General features: G+C 40.0%; 2 protein-coding genes across 2 annotated transcripts; both read right to left on the minus strand.

Annotated features, from left to right (window-relative positions):
* Positions 1-3,355: 3,355 nt before the first annotated feature.
* On the minus strand, positions 3,356-5,372 carry sptssb (serine palmitoyltransferase, small subunit B). The gene is made up of 2 exons (XM_026298507.1): positions 5,100-5,372; positions 3,356-3,855 (listed from the first exon to the last, which is right to left on the minus strand). Exon 2 carries the CDS (start codon positions 3,845-3,847, stop codon positions 3,605-3,607), a length of 243 nt encoding a protein of 80 aa, XP_026154292.1. The 5' UTR covers positions 3,848-3,855; positions 5,100-5,372; the 3' UTR covers positions 3,356-3,604.
* Positions 5,373-6,774: 1,402 nt separating this feature from the next.
* Positions 6,775-18,785, minus strand: nmd3 (NMD3 ribosome export adaptor). The gene is made up of 16 exons (XM_026299088.1): positions 18,684-18,785; positions 18,215-18,316; positions 16,724-16,858; positions 16,453-16,549; positions 16,215-16,295; positions 15,513-15,641; positions 14,465-14,555; positions 12,705-12,783; positions 12,336-12,432; positions 11,698-11,815; positions 9,817-9,962; positions 9,369-9,481; positions 9,190-9,262; positions 8,844-8,950; positions 7,988-8,058; positions 6,775-7,854 (listed from the first exon to the last, which is right to left on the minus strand). The coding sequence occupies exons 2-16, from the start codon at positions 18,256-18,258 to the stop codon at positions 7,721-7,723; spliced, it is 1,515 nt and encodes a 504-aa protein (XP_026154873.1). The 5' UTR covers positions 18,259-18,316; positions 18,684-18,785; the 3' UTR covers positions 6,775-7,720.
* Between the last annotated feature and the right edge of the window lie 1,448 nt (positions 18,786-20,233).

Consider the following 20,233-nt stretch of genomic DNA (forward strand, 5'->3'; position numbering starts at 1 on the left):
AAAACAAGCATATTCAGTTTTGTCAGTTACCAAAAGAAAACATTATTTATCCTGCCAAGTATTAATTGTTGAATGTAAATATTATAGAATATTCATCCATCCATCAACTTTACCACTTCTCCTGTGGGGGCTACATAGGAGCTGCAGCCAATCTCAGGTGACACTGGGAGGCAGGTGGGGTACATCCTGAACAGAACACCAGTCATCACAGTGCTGACACCTACAGACAGACACTCACACTCACCCTCACAGCTACGGACCTGCAGAAAAGTCACACAGACACAGGGAGAACATGCAAACCCCAGACAGAAAGACCCCAGTCCAACCAGAGTTTGAACCCACAACCTTTTTGATGTGACACGACAGTGCTGACCACTGCAACGTTGCTCTGGTGTTTCAACAAAGTCAGTTCAAAGATCATGTACATGCTGGAATATGTCCAATTATGTCGGCTCCTGACCCTGTCTGTCAGATCATAAACTGGCTGACCAGTAGTCTTAGGTCATTACATTGACATGCATTGTAATGGCACACCTACAGCCAGGTCTTTACCACGGAGACGCATTCATTGTAATGGCAAACCTTTTGCCAGAGGCTGTTTCCTTCTAGATTGTGTGTGTGTGTCTGACAGAGATTGTGATACTTGAGCCCAAGTAGAAGGTATTACTGAATGATGGCAATGATGTTAATATTTGATCAGTTTTTGGTGTCCCCTTGTAAACAGAAACCTGGTGTGGGCCGCAGTGCTGGTGTGCACGAGAAGGTTTTTCACGGTGTCAGGTACCTTTCTGTCTCAGTTACGAAGAGTTTCCCCAGTTTTATTTGGAAGGAACCGTTACATGCTGCAGAGTCTGCAAATAGCTTTGTTTACACTTTGTTGTTATGGAGATAACCTATGGCCTCTTCAATCATGGGTTATGGTGTAAACAGGAGAGAGATCTACCCTGAGGCAAACGTTAAAAAAGAAAAAAAAAGCTTGCATTATGTTGGATGCCATGAGAAAATGCAGAAAGTGTGAGAGGTGAAGAAGGAAAGGAAGGACAGGAAGAAGAGAAAGGAAAGAAAGCGAATGGAGAGGACAGGGCTTCAGCCATGTCTGGGATCAGTCGGGGTATGCAGGTTCAGGGCTGTGGGCATTGCAGCTATTGTTTTCAAACATCAAAAAACAAGATGCTGGTGTTTGGTTACAAGACGTACTGGAGTTACTTGCTCTGTCCTTCTAGTACAAACTGATAATCCAAACTACTTCCTGCACTCTCAATCAGTTTAATAGTGTTGCAGGAAATGTGCCGTGGAAATTTAATTTCAGCAATATTATTTCACACTACTCCTCCCCCAGCCGGCCTTTAACAAGGATTTTGCATCTCATCCTTCACATTAGTTAAAACCGCGTCTGTTCTAACAAAGAGGATAGATGTGGTAGGCTTCCAGTCAACAGGGCTTTGTGGGCATAAAGCGGTTACCTAGTATCTGTAGGAAGGAAAGCAAAGCCTCTGGGCATTCATTCCTTCACATTCTAGAAAGAACTGGTTTGGTGGCTCTGCCTCTTATTGTGTGATTTCATTTTAAGTGGTAGAGTCTATTGAGTCAGGAGTGTCCTACCCGTAAGCTTTTGTTTTGCTGCTCTTTCATTTCAAAGTAATTCAACTGCTCAACTAAAGGCACAACAGATTTGCAGCATGAATACATTTTTTTTTTTAATTGCAATAAAAAAAAAAAAGGCATCAAAAACCAAACCAGGATGACAATGAGAACAGTTGTCTGAGTAACTTCAGATGTCTTTATTTTCTGAATAATGCAGTGATGTGTATAAATAAGACATTCATTTGGGGAGGGGTGGGAAAAAAAATGTATCTCAGAGAGCTCTTGATTCTTTGTAGAGGAAATATCTGGGAGTGCAGAAAATGTTTAACAAAAGTGAAGTATAAAGACAAACTGGGAACAATATAAAAGCACTGTCAGGTGAAGAGACGAGGTAAAGAACAAATTATGCGTTATTTATGGCCACAAGAGAACACAGATATAAATAATCAAAAGATTTGGTAATTGACATTGTAACCAGCCAAGCATTTACCAGTGTATATAAATATAAAACAGCTCATTAAAAACAAAGTTAAATTAGAGATCATGTTCAGACCATGATCAGCACACCCTTGACCCCTAAGCACAAACAATCAAGTATGATCTAAAGCACAAACCTAAATGCAACACTCATCACAACTACGACTCACTTGATCTTCTTTTCATTCCCTATAGTTCAACTATAAGTAAGGAAGACTGTTTAGTTCAGCCAGTCTAGCTACACTTCTCGTTCAGGCTAATTTGACTGTATTTTGCATTTGACAACAAACAGTTTTGCTCTGAGTTCAGAGGCTTTTGTTTAAGTAAAGCTGCATCATTAACAATGGCAAACCAAAAACACAAAAGGTGTGTTTTATCAATATTTGCTCCTGCTCAGTGCTGAGCACGCCTTCCTAACATACCAGCAGTTTAAAACCAGGAGATAAAGAGAGTTCTCAGCACACATCTAAGCCTTTATTTTGTTTTTCTTACTCACATCGATCAGTAAATCTGTAAATGTGGGACTGGGACAAACTTTGCACAACTGTATGACAGATCCCTGATCATGGCGATTTTACATTCATTGCATAGCTCTGCCTTTTCTGTGAACTTGCTCTTTGAAACTCAGCTACAAAGTGACTTGAAATGTGCAACATACTCACTGCCAGTCAGCATTACAGTGCACAAAGGCTACAACAAAAAGAGGGACAGTGGTTCTGATACAAAGCCATAGATCAGCCACTGAGTGCATAACTTTGAGTGCATATCAAAAATGTTAGGAGTACTAACTCCCCTTTTATCAGAGATAACATGGTGTCACGGACAAACACAGACACACAATGTTTCAATCAGTGCTCACAGAGAGTCCTGCTGAGCCTGTCCAAGCAAACTGATGAATAATGTCCTATATGACATTATTTAGAGCCACAGTCAGATCAGTCATATAGGTCTACCAAAACACCCTACTGGGTTGTATTCTGGGAAATGTAGGATCCAGTACTTTAGGGTTTGGCTTGAGACAATCAGGATATTTTGTCCTCTGCTATTTCAATTATGATCGGTGTCTATCTAATCAGCCTCTAAGACGTGCGTTAAATGCCATGATGGAAAGAGGAGAGTCCAGTAGTATTTTGGCGTGAGACAAGCATGCTAATCTTCTACCCATGTTTGACCCTATCATGCAAAACCCAGAGGTGGTATGCATTCATACAGGACATGCTGAATGGATAGGAACACAAAACAAAATAACACAAGACGAGCAACATTTCACAGTAAGAATGTGAAAGTAATGTACAGTCAATGTAATACCATGGGGTAAGGCCAGAGGGTTTGGGATGTAAAAAAGAAAGTAAGGCTCTGATTTCCAGATGTTTCCATTAGGAACTTCAGTCTTCATTAGCTGAGGTGGCTAGAATGACAGCTGTGGTGTAAAAGCATCTCAAGGTGCTCCAGGACCTGGGAGGTTGAGTTACATGTAATGATTTGGGGACTTATGCTAATCCACCCAGCTGCTCCCCCCTTTCCTCTATATTCTCTCATCCTTCTAGTTCATTAGAGCCATGGTGCTCTCAGGCTGGCCACTAAAGATCCCAGAGAAAAACTCCAGCGCCAGGCGTATGTGGATAGGCACAAAGACATATGAGGTGTAAATCACCATGGCGATAGCAGAGAAGAGGACGGAGTTGAAGATGGACTTTTCCCAGGGCTCCAAGACATAAATGCCTGTGATGAGCAGGTACTGGTAATACAGCCAAGCCAGGTACTCCCTCAGGTTCTTGAAGTTCATCCTGCAGGCTGGACGAGCAGAAGTGGAGGTGGAGTGTTGTGAGATTCAAGCCGTGGTGAAAAGATGGTGAGAAGGAGGATGCAGAGGAGAAAAACACAGAGAAGACAGAGGATTCAAAGAGAGCAATTATAAGGTTTAAATAAAATAGAGGGAAAAAGTACACACTAATGAGCACACAGAAGGCAGTACTTTGGGCTAAAATTGCATTAAATTTTACCTGATAAGAAGTACAGAATAAACTACAGCAACATTTGTTCAAAGTATTAAAAATGTACACGCTTAAAAGACAGAAGAATGTCGCCTATTTTATTATATTATTGGATTATCATTATTGTATACTTTCAGCTACTGCGCTAGTGTTTTTTTATAAATATTGTGTTTAGTAAAAAGTATAACCTTCCCTATTGAAATTCAGTGAAGTTCAAGTATAAAAACTAATTTCTTTAAAACAGTATTGCAGTACTTTTTGTTTTGTTATGTTTCATCAAAAAAACTCCTTGAACAAGCTCTCTGTAAAGTAATAATAAAATAATAAAATAAACATAAAAAACAAAACTATGAATCACAAAATTACTTCTATTAATTCAATATAGTATTACAGCTAAAATATATGTCCTGTGTTAACCATTATCCCTGATCCAATTGTTTATTAATAAACATGTGTGCATGGGGAATTAGAAGCGCCTCTCTAGTCCCTCTCATTCCCCAGCAGGGGACAATCAAGCAAACCCAGGAGCTCAGGGACTTAACGGATTCACTAGTTAGAGAAACAACCCTCGAAAATTAGGCCCCAGGGCTTTTGCATAGACATAACACAATCCTCTTGACACACATACCCGTGTTCACACATGGGACACCTGTTTTTCAAACCCATACCGCTTAAGCAGAGAAAATAATTTTAAAAGAACAAGGCACATCATTTTCTAGTGTCTGAATTATGCAATCAAGTCAACCTCTTCCCAATACACATTTCTGTTCGCCATCCTTTGCTCAGAGTTTGGATGGTGTCTTAAATAACACGTCTTGAATTACCAAACGTGGCACACAAAACTACAACACAACATAAGGAAAAGTTAGACTCCCTGTCCACATGGTATAAATGTTTAATGATTAGTGATATGGCCAAATGTCATCACTCTTCCTCTGTTCATTTCGACTTGTTTTAAAGAGGAGAATAGTATTAGAGGGGATAGATCAGCTCTTGGGCGCTTAACATAACCAGTGCTGTGGCTATATCAGTGTATTAACTCACCTTCGCGGCCGACGTGAGATCCCTTGGAAATGAACTGTAATAGTTACAGGAGCTACAGGGAACAGCTCGCCCTCTGCTGCTGCTGCGCTGCCGTGTGCAAACTAAAAGCTTTCTCACCACTTTGCTTCTGCTCTATATGTAGTAGGCTTACGGAGCAATGACACCACACCCACACTACTCTAAACGCACGACTCACCTGGCTTGCAGATCATGCAGGTGGAGTAACAGTGGGCTCTAAACGCAGAGACCGGTGTGTGTTTACGCAGCGCAAAGAAAACCGCAGCATCAGAGACTCGGGAGGAGGCGATGCCTCGATCGCAGTCCTATTTCAGTCATTTGAAGCTCTCTGGGTGGTGGGTTTTTTTTTTAAACTTTCTTCAGTCCGTGTCGCATCTTTCTGCGCATCTGTCCCACCATGCTGCAGCCCGACGCTGCGCCGCAGTGCCAACTCTGACGTAGGCGGCAGCGGCAGAGCAGCTCTGCTGCACAGGATGGGGAAGAATGAGCCGGAGACAGCACAGGGGCATCATCACGCTGGTGCACACGTACACCACAGCCCCGGGATGTGGAAGTGTGTATTACTTATTGTATGGAAACCAAACGTGGATCTCTCTCTCACACATACACACACACACAACCACACGCACGATGTTACGTTCATTTCTTATATTCAGCCGCAGTCATTGCGCAGTGCTCTGGTCTGAAACATCGCTCATGTGTCAGGTAGAGACTAAAGAAACTTCTCCAGGTGTCTGTGGAGACTAATGGATTCAGAAATAAGATATCTGACCAGATATCTACATATGTCTCCATAAGTCTATGGGTTTCATCATTGAGGTTTATATTCAGACACAATAACATACTGCAGCATTAGGTAACTATGGAAAATAAATGCAGAGCTCAAACATTCCTGGTAAGAGAGAGAGGATGGGGGGGGGGGGGGGGGGTGATAAGCTGAAGTGCTGTCTTCTTTGTTTATGGGCATCTCCTATCTGCCCAGGTTTTTGCTGACCTGCTCACGTCTTGCACCTGACAGCGCTCAGCAGTATTGATGTGTAAACACGGCCGGGGCCGTCATGGCGCACTGGGTTGTGCAGGGCTGCACTGCTATTTTGTTTTGTCGTCACAAAGAGGATATATCAGACATAGCTATCTGATGGTTGGAAATGTCAAACACTGCGCATAGCTAGTGCTTAACGGTCCAGCTTTAGAAGTCAAGTGTGACAGTGATCGGCTGGTACACAGAAAGTGAGTGTGTAGCAGTAGAACGCGCAGGTACAGGGGTCACAAGGCTGTTGGTCAAAATGTCAGAAAAAAAGATGAAAATCTCTTTAATCAGGAGGCTGCTAAGAAGGAAAAAGGTGAGATGATACTGTGCATTTGTGTCTCACCAAAAACATTCACTTCATTCACTTTCCCAAGTAGATCTGATTACATTAACAACCACCTCAGGTTTGTTAAAAACAAGACTGGTCTTCCTCCCCCCTCCTTAAGTCAAAATGAGACATGCCACACACTAATTCACCCTGTGATACACACATTCCTCCTGTGTCTTAGATTACATAATGCTGCAGATCAGAAGGTCCGCACAGTCATGCAACAAAGCTGGTGACAAAAAGATCGTAGAACTCTTAAACTCGTTAAATTAAAGTTTGGATAGATGCTGACGAGAAGGTTGTGTTTCATGGTTTTACATTCATGGTACAACATTTTCAAACAATGTTTTTGATAATGCAGACTGAATATTTATCTGCAGCAACTGTAAAATGGAAAATCACCCCCATAGTTTCAAGAGATGCAGAAGTAGTTAAATACAGGTTCATCCTGTTCGAATCCAGAGATAAAGGGAGAAAAAGCCGATTAACTCAATGCTCTTCTTAAGGCATTTAAAGGAGTGGAACATTTTAGTGCTGTGTTTTCAGTGACTGTTCACTCAGGGGCCAAGTCTCTAGTCAGTTGCACATCAATCCAGAACAAAAGAGGAAATCACTGTTATTCAAAGCAGCCTAAGCCCTAACTTGTTTATCCAGCTTCAGCCCATATCAGAGCACAGACAGTACACCCAGCCTGAACAGGCGGTGCAGGTGGGTGAGCATTTGACTATTGTCTATGACAGCTAAATAATGACATTAACAACCCTGGTCTAGTTTACCACAAGTTTAATTGGAGAATCCATCACTCCACTTTGGTGCATAACACTCCCCCTGGTGGATTTCTATTTTTGTTTTCTATTGTTTTTTTTTGAAACTCCACAGCAGATAATGTATATGAAAAGTGTGCATAAAGAGAAATATTTATTTTCATAGTGACCTATGACCTCATCACTTCAAAACATTTACATTTAGCTGAAAATGTAGGATAGAAGTGATCCGTTAAAACAGTGCAGTTTCTCAGGAAGAATGTGTGTAGCACTGTTACTAACTCATCATGTATGGCTTTAACTGTAATGAGCTTTTACACCACAGTCAGAACAGCTATGAAGATTTTTTCATATTCTAACATCATTTGTCAATGGTTTATTCAGGGTGATGTCAGTTCAAAACCAGAGGTCTGAAACTATCACTGAACAGTCAGTGGACCTGCATTTGTCAGATCAGCCACAGAGGCAGGGTGGTGATTGGCTAGTCTGTCATCATGTCGGCGCCCTCTCCTCCTGTGGCATCTGTTAAACTGAGCTCCTCCAACATCTCTGTCAGGGAGACACGTGGAGCTCCGTCGTCATCAGTGTCACTCTCCACTGGGATCTTTGATGCATCTGAAATTATTTTTAAGAATAAATAAATAAATAAATAATTAACTTCTGTTTAACTATGAAGCAGGGATGAACAAAAGGCCTAAAATTCTCTGGGATTCTGATGCAAAAGAGTCTGCAGTGTCCAGTGGCTCACCCCTGAAGATGTTGACATTCTTTCTCAGAGCTTCATCCTCCTCCAGGTCCTCCAGGAAGTCCTGGTATTGTCTAAAAAAGAGGATATTTGGCAAATTCCTGGCACATTAACAAATTATTCACCAACAAGCTAAAACAATGTCATGTGTTAATCACCATTTCTGGTGTCCAAATGTTTGCCCTTATTTCTGTGAGGACACTAAAACAACTCAGTATCTCATTCATAAGATTTCACATTGTCCACAAATCCCATGAAAAAAACAAAAAACAAAACTGAATTGAATCTAACAAGTTTTACTATATAACCAAAGTCTAATGCAGCTGACTCATGTCTACTATTGAGCTCCATTGTTGCTCAGAAACTATTAAAAACACATCAATGAGCTGCAGTGGTGCATTGGTCGACATATTTATTACAATATCCATGGCCGTTTCCAGCTGCAACGACCTTGTGCCATAAATACTGTAAAGCACCAAATGTGAACTAATCTGCGACTGAAAATAAACGTATCACATGCATGATTTACTCTGGTCTGATTAATGTTTAGCTGTTTTAGAAAATTATCAAGCCTTCTTTCAAATGAAGTTATAAATTCCTGGCCTATCCTTTAAAATATTTACATTCACAGTGGGAAGAAATGGGTAGGGTAGGAAAGCACTGTTAGACAGACTAGTGTATAGCTGGTTTTAGTTTTTTCTGGGATTTTTAAACAATACAATTATAGACCACTGCTAGCCTTTTAAAGGATGATTCATCAGCCATCAGGAATGGTTACTGCACAGGATATGACAAAGATGAAAGAATTTCTGCAGCTTTAAATCAGTTACTCTATTACCAATCAACTTTACTGTCATACCTCTCATCGTCTGTGTCCATGCCGTCACCTTCTCTAGCCAGCTCCTGCAGTTTCCAGTTCCTGCGCTTTATCCTCCTGCTGCGATCATAGCTCTTCTTGATCAGCACCTTAGAAAGTCCACATTCAGGTTGTACAAATTACAACAGGTTGTCAAAATGTGGCATCTTTCTTCTATGATACTATGTGGCAGTCCAGTGTTTCTCCCAAAAATATCAAAAAAAAATGTAGTCATTACTTCCAGTTGCCACTAGAGGTCAGTGCTAGATTAAGTTGACAACTGGTAATAAAAACATCATCTAGTGGCCAGATTTATGGCAATTTTCAGTGAAGTGCTGTTAAGTCTTACCACATCAGGAACATGGTGAGGGTTCATCTTATTCAGGTATTCGTCATTGATGTTGGAATTCGCAAAGTCAAACCTGTAGAGTAAAGGTGCCATTTAGTGCAAAAGCTCATGGCATGCTGTCAAGTCATCACAGTCAAACCAACCAATATCTAAACATCTGGTCAAGCCTTCATACTCACCCCAGCACCAGGTCTCCGATGTTGAGCAGGTGGCCCAGGAATGTACGGCAGTAATACTGCTGATTGCTATCCATCTCTGATGTTTTCTGAACCCACACCTCAGCCAAGGTGTGCTGTAATACACACACACATACACACACACACACACACACACACAAATAGACACAGACAGAATATGAATGTAGTTTTAAGCCACTGAAATCGCATTAATCTTGTTCCTCCAGTTTGTTCTGACAGTTACATCAATGAAAATGCAACACTCAATGTCCCAACAAATCTCATTCCCTGTGCCATCCACACAAACACTCCTGTGCTTTTCTGTTATTTTGGCTTGGATCCCACATACAAGTTCAGGGATAATATAATGGTTCGCCATTGATTTTGCTTCTAAGAGAAGAGCAATGTTCCCCTATAATGCAAACTGTTCTGCAACAACACAAGCGCTCACCTTATTGGACCTCATGCCGGCTCCAGCACCCAGTTTCTGGTCTCTGATGATATCAATGTCCATAACAATGAACTCCTCCAGTTGCCGTGGGTTACAGAGGCCGTTAAAGGGATTACGCCAGTATGTGTTCCCATCCACCTCAGCAACTGGTGTTTAAGACATGCGCATCTTTATTACTGATCATTAACATTAGAGCAGACATTTCACACACAGCTTTTCAAACATTCACTCTACCATCCACTTCTTTTAGATGTTTCTGGAAACTCAGCATTCATCTAAAAACAATACAAATCTGATTTGTGTTTTTCTATCTGCACATTTTCCAAACAGACCAGACAGAAACAACACGTTTCTGTGTAGAGTGTAAATAAAGAGAACATAAGTAGAGCAGCAGCAAAGCACATATTTTTAATGCGGCTCAAATGTGCCGAACTGAGTTGTGCCTCCAGGCTGGTACTGCTTTACAGCCTGTTCAAAAACCTTCTGCAACAAAAACTGCTCTTTGAAGAGTAATTAAAAACGCATGTGCCGCTTCCAAAACGTCAGAATTCGGCTGAGGACCGTATTACAGCAGATAGAGAGAAAACACATCATCACTAATTGTCACCATACTTGCAATGACTCTAAATTCCTCTGAATAAACTGACTGGGCTGTGACAGGATGCGTAATGCAAAGCAGAGATAAGTTTCTTTGTTTTGGGGAGTCTTGTGCCGTGCCGTGACTGGGAGCAGAGAGAAGCTGCTGGGTTAGAAGGCTGTGAAAAACATGTGGTCCGCAGACTGAGGTCAGCTTAGTGCAGTGCTGAAGCTCACAAATGACTCTCAGTTATATCACCATGGTATACAGGAAGCGCTTTTGTTTTTTGCTTAAAGACACAAATGCCTAAATAAGCAAAACCTGTAGCATTGACTCAAAGAAAAAAAAATACTATAAACTCCAAAACGACCTTAAAACTAGTAAATAAATAAATAAATAATGGTTCTACCATTGTAATAGTATTTAGTGAATTTAGTGCCTCAGGTAAAAGTGAATGCTATAGCAAATGTAAAACAAATCTCTTAACTCCAACAGCAACAGGGAAAACCCGATAATATTCTGTTTACAGTGATATAAACACTGAAGCAGCCAAACTATCACATTAGAGATGTTTTAGGTTGATAAAGAACTGAAATAAATTAATTCCCAAACTTTCAATTTTCAGTTGACTAAAATGTCATCTCAGCATGTGTTAAACTGCATTTGGATTTGTTTTTTGACTATAAGACAGTTTATAATGGCACATTACAGTAGGCCTGAATGGCTGCTCCACCCAGTGCATTAGTATTAAACAAAAATTACGCTATACTAAGTGACAGACTGAAATTCTTATTGAACAGCATTAAACTAAACTACTAAACACTGCTGACAACTAGAGGAAACAGCTTTTGCAATCAGGGCCTCAAGGCTTTGGAACAATCTGCCGGTGGGAAAGAGGCTGACTGAGTCTATAGCACTTTAAAGCTTGCAAGTTTTTCCTGTTTTCGTTTTTTAAAATGTTATATTACTGGTATCAGTCTCGTCTCTTTCTGTTCCAGTTAATGCATCCCCTTTGATTAGATTTTATATTTGATTTGTTGAGTTTGCTCTTTTTGCAAAGCAAAGCACTGCTTAAATACAAAAGAATATAAATAAAGATTATTAACTAGCCATATCCCACACTGATCCTAAGAATCCTATCGGGGCCGATACAGGTATTTTATTCAACAACTGGTATTGACTAAAATAAAGCCAAACACAAAAACGCATTGCAAACTGACTACCCATGCTGCAGGTACATTTAGCCACAAAGCGATAAGTTGTAGTTAAACCTCACCAGTACTTTGGGTAACAGGCATACTCACTCTGTAGGGTGTTGGGATCGATGAGGTGGATGGTGCTGGTGACACGGATGCACACACAAACTTGCCCCATGTTTCCCAGGCTCTGAGCGAGGCGTGGTGAAAGACACACTACGCTGTCCTGACAAGCAGACACAACACGGGATCAAACTAAGGTCATAAGGGAATCAAGAAAGTGCCAGCCTGTTTGTCAGTACCATTCAGATATCTGTTTTCATTGATGAACATGCCCTGCCTGGCCCCTGTCATTCAAGCATGTTATGAAATCTAACCGACCCAACATTTGAAAATGACAATTATAGCCCTGTCAAGAATCTCTATGCCAAGAATCTCTATACCTTAGCTTTAATGTATAGTCATTTTCATCCATTATCAAAAATAATAATGAGTAATGAATTCTTGACCTGCCAGAGGTTTCCATCTGCATATGAGATGGCATTTGACAGGTTTCTAACAACTGTTTTACTAAACTAAAAAAAGTAAAGGCTTCAGAGGTGACAGGTAAAAGAAAACATTATAGCTCTCACTGGTCTGGAGTACTAAGCAGATACAGGTGTAAGCTCAGCTTCAACAGTAGATCACGTAAGACAGACAAAACCTAAAGTAAAACAAAAAAATAAATCCAATGCATGGCTGTATACCTTGCAGACAGGTACGATCTCCACAGAAAAGGTGCTCTTATAGTTGTACGTGTTTGAATGGATGTCGTGAGAGATGAGGCGCTGGGATGTCTTTGACCTGCAAAATTAAAAAGTAAACACTTCGTTAATGCAGTTTTTATTAGGACAATTTATTGCCTATATTTTGGGAACATCTGCTAACAAACTATTTCCACATTTGCTCACAAATCTCTGGACCATTGCATGGAAACATGACTTTTGAATGTAGGCAGTTGTAATCAGTGTGGACACTTAGGGTTATGTTCAGCACCTAAATAAAAGCTGAAGGTGGACTTAACACTGAGGTTCATGAGGACTATATTTGTGTCAGCAGACTAGAGCACTGCTAACCTGCAGGGCGCTGTGCATTGGAGGAAGTCGACCATCTTTTGAGCATGTTGCTTGGAGCCATAGTAGAAATCAATCCCCTCTGAAACAAAAAAAGCAATACCATCAAACCCTGTACCAGTAAATTTATCACAGGCATGCTTCACGGGTCATCACTGCAGAATGCATATGCCTGGAAACAGCACACACACGCACACGCACACGCACACGCACACACACACACACACACACACACAATAGGGCAGATGGAGGAAATATGGCAGCCACATGTTCTAATGTTCATAAAGCTTTTAAGTCTTGCCGAGATATAGAGAAGATTTAAATTACACTATCAGACCAAACTCAGTTCTGTCCAAGAGCAAAGAGGACTGCTGCTGAGCTGTCACTCAATGCCCAGCATGTGTGAGTGTGTGAGAGTGTCTGAACAGGGTATGAAGCAAGCTTAGGTTTTGGGAATTTTGGTCTGGAATGCCAGATCTGGTTACAGCACAATGATTAGATACACAACGCATGCTCCTCAGACCCACACATGGACAGCTGTAGGAAGTGATTGGCGCCAAAGATATGAATGCATGGCTTGCTGTCTGGTATGGGAGTATGCAATTAACACTTGACACATCATTACGTTCTATCCAATTCTAACTCCCATTAGTTATGCTGGTAACAAATGAGATACGTTTTCCCAAGTTGTCAGTGTAGTTTCTTTAAAGGCCTTAAGGAAAACAGTACATCCCCCCCTTTAGGTGTTTTTGGACAACAGGAACCTATTGTCGTTCTCCAAAGGAAGCTCCTCTTTTCTTGTGTCTGCACTGCAGGAACAGAGGTATAACATTTCTTAGAACACTGTTTCGGGGGGACGGGGAACTTTTAGCTCCTACTCTGGAGTAGGTACATTTGTGCAATAGGAACCATGAGTGACATACTGTATATTTACATTAATTCGTCAAAAACAAATTTAAAACAGTGCCGCACCAGCAACCGCCATTTTTTTTGGGCACAAGAAAAAAAAACTCAAATTTAGCAACGCTGAAGTCTGGGCTGCTTATATGACAGAGATTTATGGGACTTTTCCACTACTCAACTCAGTTTTTTGGTTTTTCATTAAGGGATAGTACCTGGTATCAGGTACTTTCTTAGTACCTCCTCAGCTGAGGTTCCAAGCAAGCTGAGACAATACTAAAACATCAAACTGCGACCCGATTGGCCAGGGAGTGACATCACTAGAGGAGTCATGATCATTACATCCACGCAAGTATCAAACCCACCATTTTTATACACTGGCAACAGCAACCTTTTTTTTTGGCCATTTTTATGGACTTTAGTGACGCAAATGGATAATGCTACTTGCAAAAAAAAAAACACCATGGTTTTACGAGGACGTGCAGATGTTTCTGTGGCATGATGTCAGTTTCATGCCGCTGTGCTATGATGGCCCTGTCCATGTAGAGGTGGTACTCGATTGTAATGGAAAATGACAAAAACCGAGTACAGCTGTGCTAAAACTGTGAAACCAAAAAGGGGCATTAGACTTGCTGACAAAGTCAGGAATATAAACATCTATTCCTCCTTCCCTCCTATGTTTGTACAGTCTGAGCGCCCCCTATCCTAACATTAGTGTCACACAAGTATAAATGGAACAGCTGTGCAACCATTTTAGTTGTATATGTTTCCATACATAGTGGTGCAGAATAGTATAGAAATCCAAAATCAGCTAATACACATGAAAGAAATGAAAGATATAAAATTATATGGTGCTGACCTACCATGGATTTCTTTGATGTTGAGGGCGTTCTGGTGGAGTTTATGCTTAAGGATCAGCTGTTCTAGATAGTAGAAGGTCTTTTTATGAACAGTCTGTTTAAAAAAAAAAAAAAAATCATCATCATTATCATACAGAGAGAGAGAAAGAAAAAGAGATAAACAGCTGGGTTTCTACCACAGCCAGTCAGCAGCTTTGACCTTCAGAAAAGCAGCCCAGTTAAGAACACTGGACATGTTTTACTTCTAAATGAAGTGAAGCTGGTAAAACACCCCCCAGGGGCAAAGTACTGCACAGGAACAAGTGAGAACAAGTAGACCGTTAGTGATTTTAGCATGCTGTTAATTCATAGTTCCTGTATGGCTGTTTCACAGTAAATGCCTTTGACAGAGAAGAGAGCTGACTTTGACCTTTAGTTGGAAGTAGCTGGGGACAGTGTTGAGTTATATAATCAGCAGGGGGAGCTTAGCTTCCTTTAATTAGGTGGTGACAGAGGTTAGAGGGTCTAAATCTACATTTGCACAGATTTCACCTCTTTCAAGTAGTCCTCCCTCAAGTCACCTGGCTCTGAACTGCTGCATCTGGTTTTTCTCCAGGAATTAAAGGAAATGTACCCTAGGATTTAGTTTTATATTTCCTGCCAAATAACTAGAGTTCTGTTTATTTTGCAGAAAACCTACAGGCATAAGTTCAAGTTTTAACATGCAATTGCAAAATTCACACATAACAGGATTGTGGAAAGAGTAAATGTAAAAGCACTGTCAAAATAGAAAAATAAGATTGAAGTTTAGGGGTGAAAGACAATAAATGCACTTGGCTGAATCTTTGGCCCATTTTCATGCCATTTCTCAAGTCCCAGGCCAGGCACCAAGGTTTACTCAATTTAGCCAGAATAAAACCTAAATTGATTCCTCAACAGATTAATAAATATTTCAATACATTAAGCAGGCATTAAAAAAGGTAGACATTCGACACTAGGTTAAATACTAATGCAGGAACTATTTAAAAATGGGAGAAATATTTATTTGCACATTTTATAGGGTCACACCTACCTTCTGCCGAACTTGCACCACGGCCTTCCAAAAGTCTTTGGCTTCCACACGGTGGCAGTCGTCACACATCTGGGACTGGATGACAAACTCGACCACAAACACCTGCTGTAGGATAGCACCATTCATCACCTGGGGAGGCAAAGAGAGCAACAAGTTACACCAGATGCTGTTGTTAGATCGTAAACAATTGTAAAAACCCTGCACTTCATTTGTTTTGAACAACACTTTATTTCTGCATTGCCATTTCTGAGCTGATTAGATATATCTGATCTGTATGCTCTGGAAACAGTATTTTACAGACCCTCAAACAGCACAGACAAAAGCTTTGGCCCCAAAAGCACAGGGCTCAGGTTCTCACTAAAGGTCAAGGAGATGAGATGACAGGCATTGACAAAAGTCACCTCTCTCAAATGCACTTAACTCAGTCAGGGACTGATAACTCCTTTACAAGACTTTGTCCAGAAGTCTTTCATGTACATTTTTCACTGTATGTCATAGAATGCCACTTACAGCATATGGATGCATGTGTTACACACTGACATTTTTTATTTTCACGTTAATCAAAAAACTTAAATACACAAACTCTGCTTTCTGCCAATTACCACATAAAAAATATCCCAGACAATGTTTAAATGAAAATGACATTTCCTATCTCATCACTAACCAGTCAGAAAATCATTCTCCCACACTCTGTTTTCATACCTCCTTCTGGATGGTCAGTTTCATCTTAATCCTTTTGGAGTGTGGTTCTGTCCACAGGAAGCTAGCATCAATAAGACGCACCTGTTAGGAGAGGAGGAGAATGAGCCTCATCTCAGCAAGTGATTCAGTGGTGCGCATCATCATGATAAGTCACACAGAGTGGACACCACATTATCGATTAGTGAATTGTCGAAGGGTGTTACTGTGTTTTGTGAAAATTAATAAGAATCTCATTCACCTTTGTCATAGAGCTCTTAATTTTTTTGAGGCAAAGCGCCATCAGTTCCCTTGACTCCAGGGCACACTGCACCCAGGTGCCTGGAGGCTGTAAGTACCTGCATGAAAGGGGATGTTGTACAATTCAAGCCAAAAACAACAATTCACGAGTAAATGTTTTGTAACTGTAAATGCTTTCTACATGGAAAATTACCTATGTATGAAACTAAGAAAAAAAAGTATGATTTGTGCTTATAGGAAAAAAAAAAAAAAAAACTAATCTGAAAACAAACCTTTCACACTGTTTGCAGAAGTGCACCGTGACTTGCTTGGGGATTCCCTCTGAGATGTCCACCTGAGTACGCAGGCAGGCTACACACATGTTAGCTGGGTTGGGAGGAATAGGGACACCACAGGTACAGCACAGGCTGGGGAGGAGAGAGTAATTCAATTCAATTCAATTTTATTTGTATAGTGCCAAATCACAATACAAATCATCTCAAGGCACTTTACAAAAACTAAAACTAAAAACCCAACAATTCCTTTATGAGCAAGCACTTGGCGACAGTGGAGAGGAAAAACTCCCTTTAACGGAAGAAAAATCCTCCAGCAGAACCGGGCTCAGTTTGGGCGGCCATCTGCCTCGACCGGTTGGGGTGAGTGCATGAGTAAAATGCAGTGAAATTAATGGATGATGTGTTGGTTTACATACATGAACAGATGGAAAACTATGTTTTGAGTTCTACATTATTCTATAAAAACAACATACAACATATATTGCTTTACCTCTTTGGTCTACCATGCATTCCCCGTTTTCCAAATCATCGATTGTTTGTCTTCTTTAGCTTGCTGTGCAACTAAACAGTGCAACCTTACTAGAGCCCAACCGATATGGGTTTTTTGGGGCCGATGCCGAGACCGATATTATAAAGTGAAACAAAATCCGATATCGACATATCGGCCAATGTTATTTATGTGTGTATTACAGTACAGTACCAGCCAAATGTTTGGATACACTTGCACAGACAATGGCATTTCAATTCGTGTGTCCAAACTTTTGACTGTTACTGTATACAGAATACATTATACATAAACAGAATATATACACAGAAACACATTTTAAAAGCACATTAAAAAACGTTAATATCGATATAATCTGCAATAGACTCATATCGGCAAAACGATATATCAGTTGGGCTCTAAACCTTACAGAAGCTCTTGAATGATCCCCATGAACTTTTAGATGTCTATGGTTCTGTCAGATTTACATTGACCTTGACCACTGTAGAGCAGCTGAAGTCACAGATTCTCTCCTCCTAGTTGCTGCATTACACAGAAAATGGGCAACTTAGATAATCAGATTCAGGAACTAGCTATTAGGCCCTGATCAACCAGAGGACAGTGACTCAATGGTACATAATAGTCTTCAGCAGAAAAGGCAGTGTTGCACCGTTTGATCGGGGCTTACTCTCTGTTCCTTTGTAGAAGTTGTTCTCAGCTGTTTGCCATAAGGGCACCAAGGGAATTTTTTTATGCTATGCAGTAGGAATTCTCCTGTATCTGACAAAGTCACTGGACGTTTGACTGAACAAACACTAAACACTTTTAATAAGGACTGCATTCCCTTTCTGTTTGCCACAGTCCTAGTTGGTAATGTTAGTACCTACATATGTGTTATTTCCCTTTATGAAATGTGAAAATGTTTGCCTTGAGAAAGGTACACAACAACAACTTTACTACAGACAGATGAAAGAGCATAAAGACCATTTACATATTTTACTTACATATTCCCCTGGCTGGCTGTAGCAGGAGCTTGCATGTACTCCATTCCTATCAACCTGACAAGTCAGTGTATGTCAGCGGACCTGTGTGCAGCCCAGTGGTCTCTGAGAACAGATATATGACAATTTAAACTGTCTCTTTCAAAGTAAGAGCACACGGAGAACAGACTGGACTAGGCAGCAGTAGTTTGCAATGATACACAAAGAAATATCTACCGTGCTTTCTCCCAACATCAAATAAATAAGAGTATTGTTATTTTCGTTGTTTGAAACCAGTGGAAACCGACAGACTGTAACTAAGCTACTAACGTTAGCTACTGCTCAGGATTCAGATAGCCGAGTTAGCATTGAAGCTAAACGGTTAGCTCTGACAAGTGACTCTTAAAGGTATTAGCGACGAAACAAGCAAACAATATCAGCCAAAGGTGTTCAACTACTTATACTGGTCCAAACTAATACTGACAAAACTTACTGAAGCCGTTTTTATGAGAAAGTCACAACAGCCTATGAAGTAAAGCCTCCACGTTTTCATCTGCGAGGTCCGCGGGAGGATCGATGACGCCACAGACACCAGAAAGACCCCGAGACTGTCCCTGTTTGCCTGAATAAATTTAAAATTAAAATTAAAAATAAAATAAAACATAGCGTATTCGTCTGCTATAGTATAAATAAAACTGTAGAACTGTAAAACAAAAAACAAAATAAAAGGTAAGCTTATACAATAAACAAAGTACTTGTACTTTGCTGTTGCAACAATGCAATTTCCCCATTGTGGGACAAATAAAGGTTTTCTTATCTTGGTTTTCTTTTATCTTAAATAAACCAATAACCTTTATTTTTGCTCTATGAGTGTTTTATTAGTAGTAGGCTTAAGAGTAGTAATAGTAATGTTAATGTTTTTTTGCTTTTCTGTTTCTTCAATTGTGCGTTTTTCCTTATTTTCTGTTTTCTCATTGTGTGTGTATAGGTTATACAAAATGTATTATGGTACTATATCTCACTGCATTATTTAAAAATAAATAGGCCAACGAAGTTAATAGGTAATAACGATATTTCTGAGAAATGTATACTATTTTGGAGCCCTTATAGTTATATTCAGGAAAAAATATATTATATATATCTAGTTCACACCATTAGTATTGTGTGGCACGAATTATAACAACTTGTTCCCACGCATTATTATCTCATCGCCATGCATTATGGGCAACAATCTCCTGTCCATGTGCAATGAATAATTTTCCTGAATTTAGCCTAACATGTGGTTACATTTTAGATCTTAATCTTGGGCAGTAATATTAAGGTGGAATTACATCTGTCTGAATCTATTTGCATATAATTTTAGCAATAATTGGTCATTTTAAAGATTTTCTATCATTTATTTAAAGTGAGAGTTGTTAATTAGGAGGTCTTGTTTAAATCAAGTGTGTTATTACTGAAATATAAATCTGCTAACATCATCAAAACCTGAACTGTACTTATTTCTCTTCAAATCATTGCCAGATTAATTCGCCTAGGGCCTTGCAGCAAAAATCAGTTAATACTGGCCCCTCCCCAAAACCCCCCACATCCCTTCCACTTTCTTTGTAACAGGTACAGGCTGCAGCTGAAATAACTAATACATTGAAATATTTTAAATAGTATTATTATATAATAATATTAATATATTATATTATATTAATAATATATAATAATATATAACATATATAATATAATACATAATATATATATATTATACTATTATTATTAAATTTAGCTGATTATCCTGTTGTAACGCAGGGCATTCTCGTGCCAGTTGATATTGGGCTTTAGTCCCACATTGCTAAACAGAATTCCCAACTCCAAAAATCCACTGACACCAATGGAGCTTGTTGGCCCCGTTTTTAGAAAAGAGGGCAACAGCACTTATTATGGGATAATAGATCTGATTTTGTCAATTACTGCAGTTATATTGTCAACGTTAGGGGGCTTAGTATGTATAATTAAACTATCAATCAGTCGATGTGTGCACCTGTGATATGGCAG

Source organism: Mastacembelus armatus, chromosome 13 (assembly GCF_900324485.2).
Source record: "Mastacembelus armatus chromosome 13, fMasArm1.2, whole genome shotgun sequence".
Taxonomy (NCBI): Eukaryota; Metazoa; Chordata; class Actinopteri; order Synbranchiformes; family Mastacembelidae; genus Mastacembelus; species Mastacembelus armatus.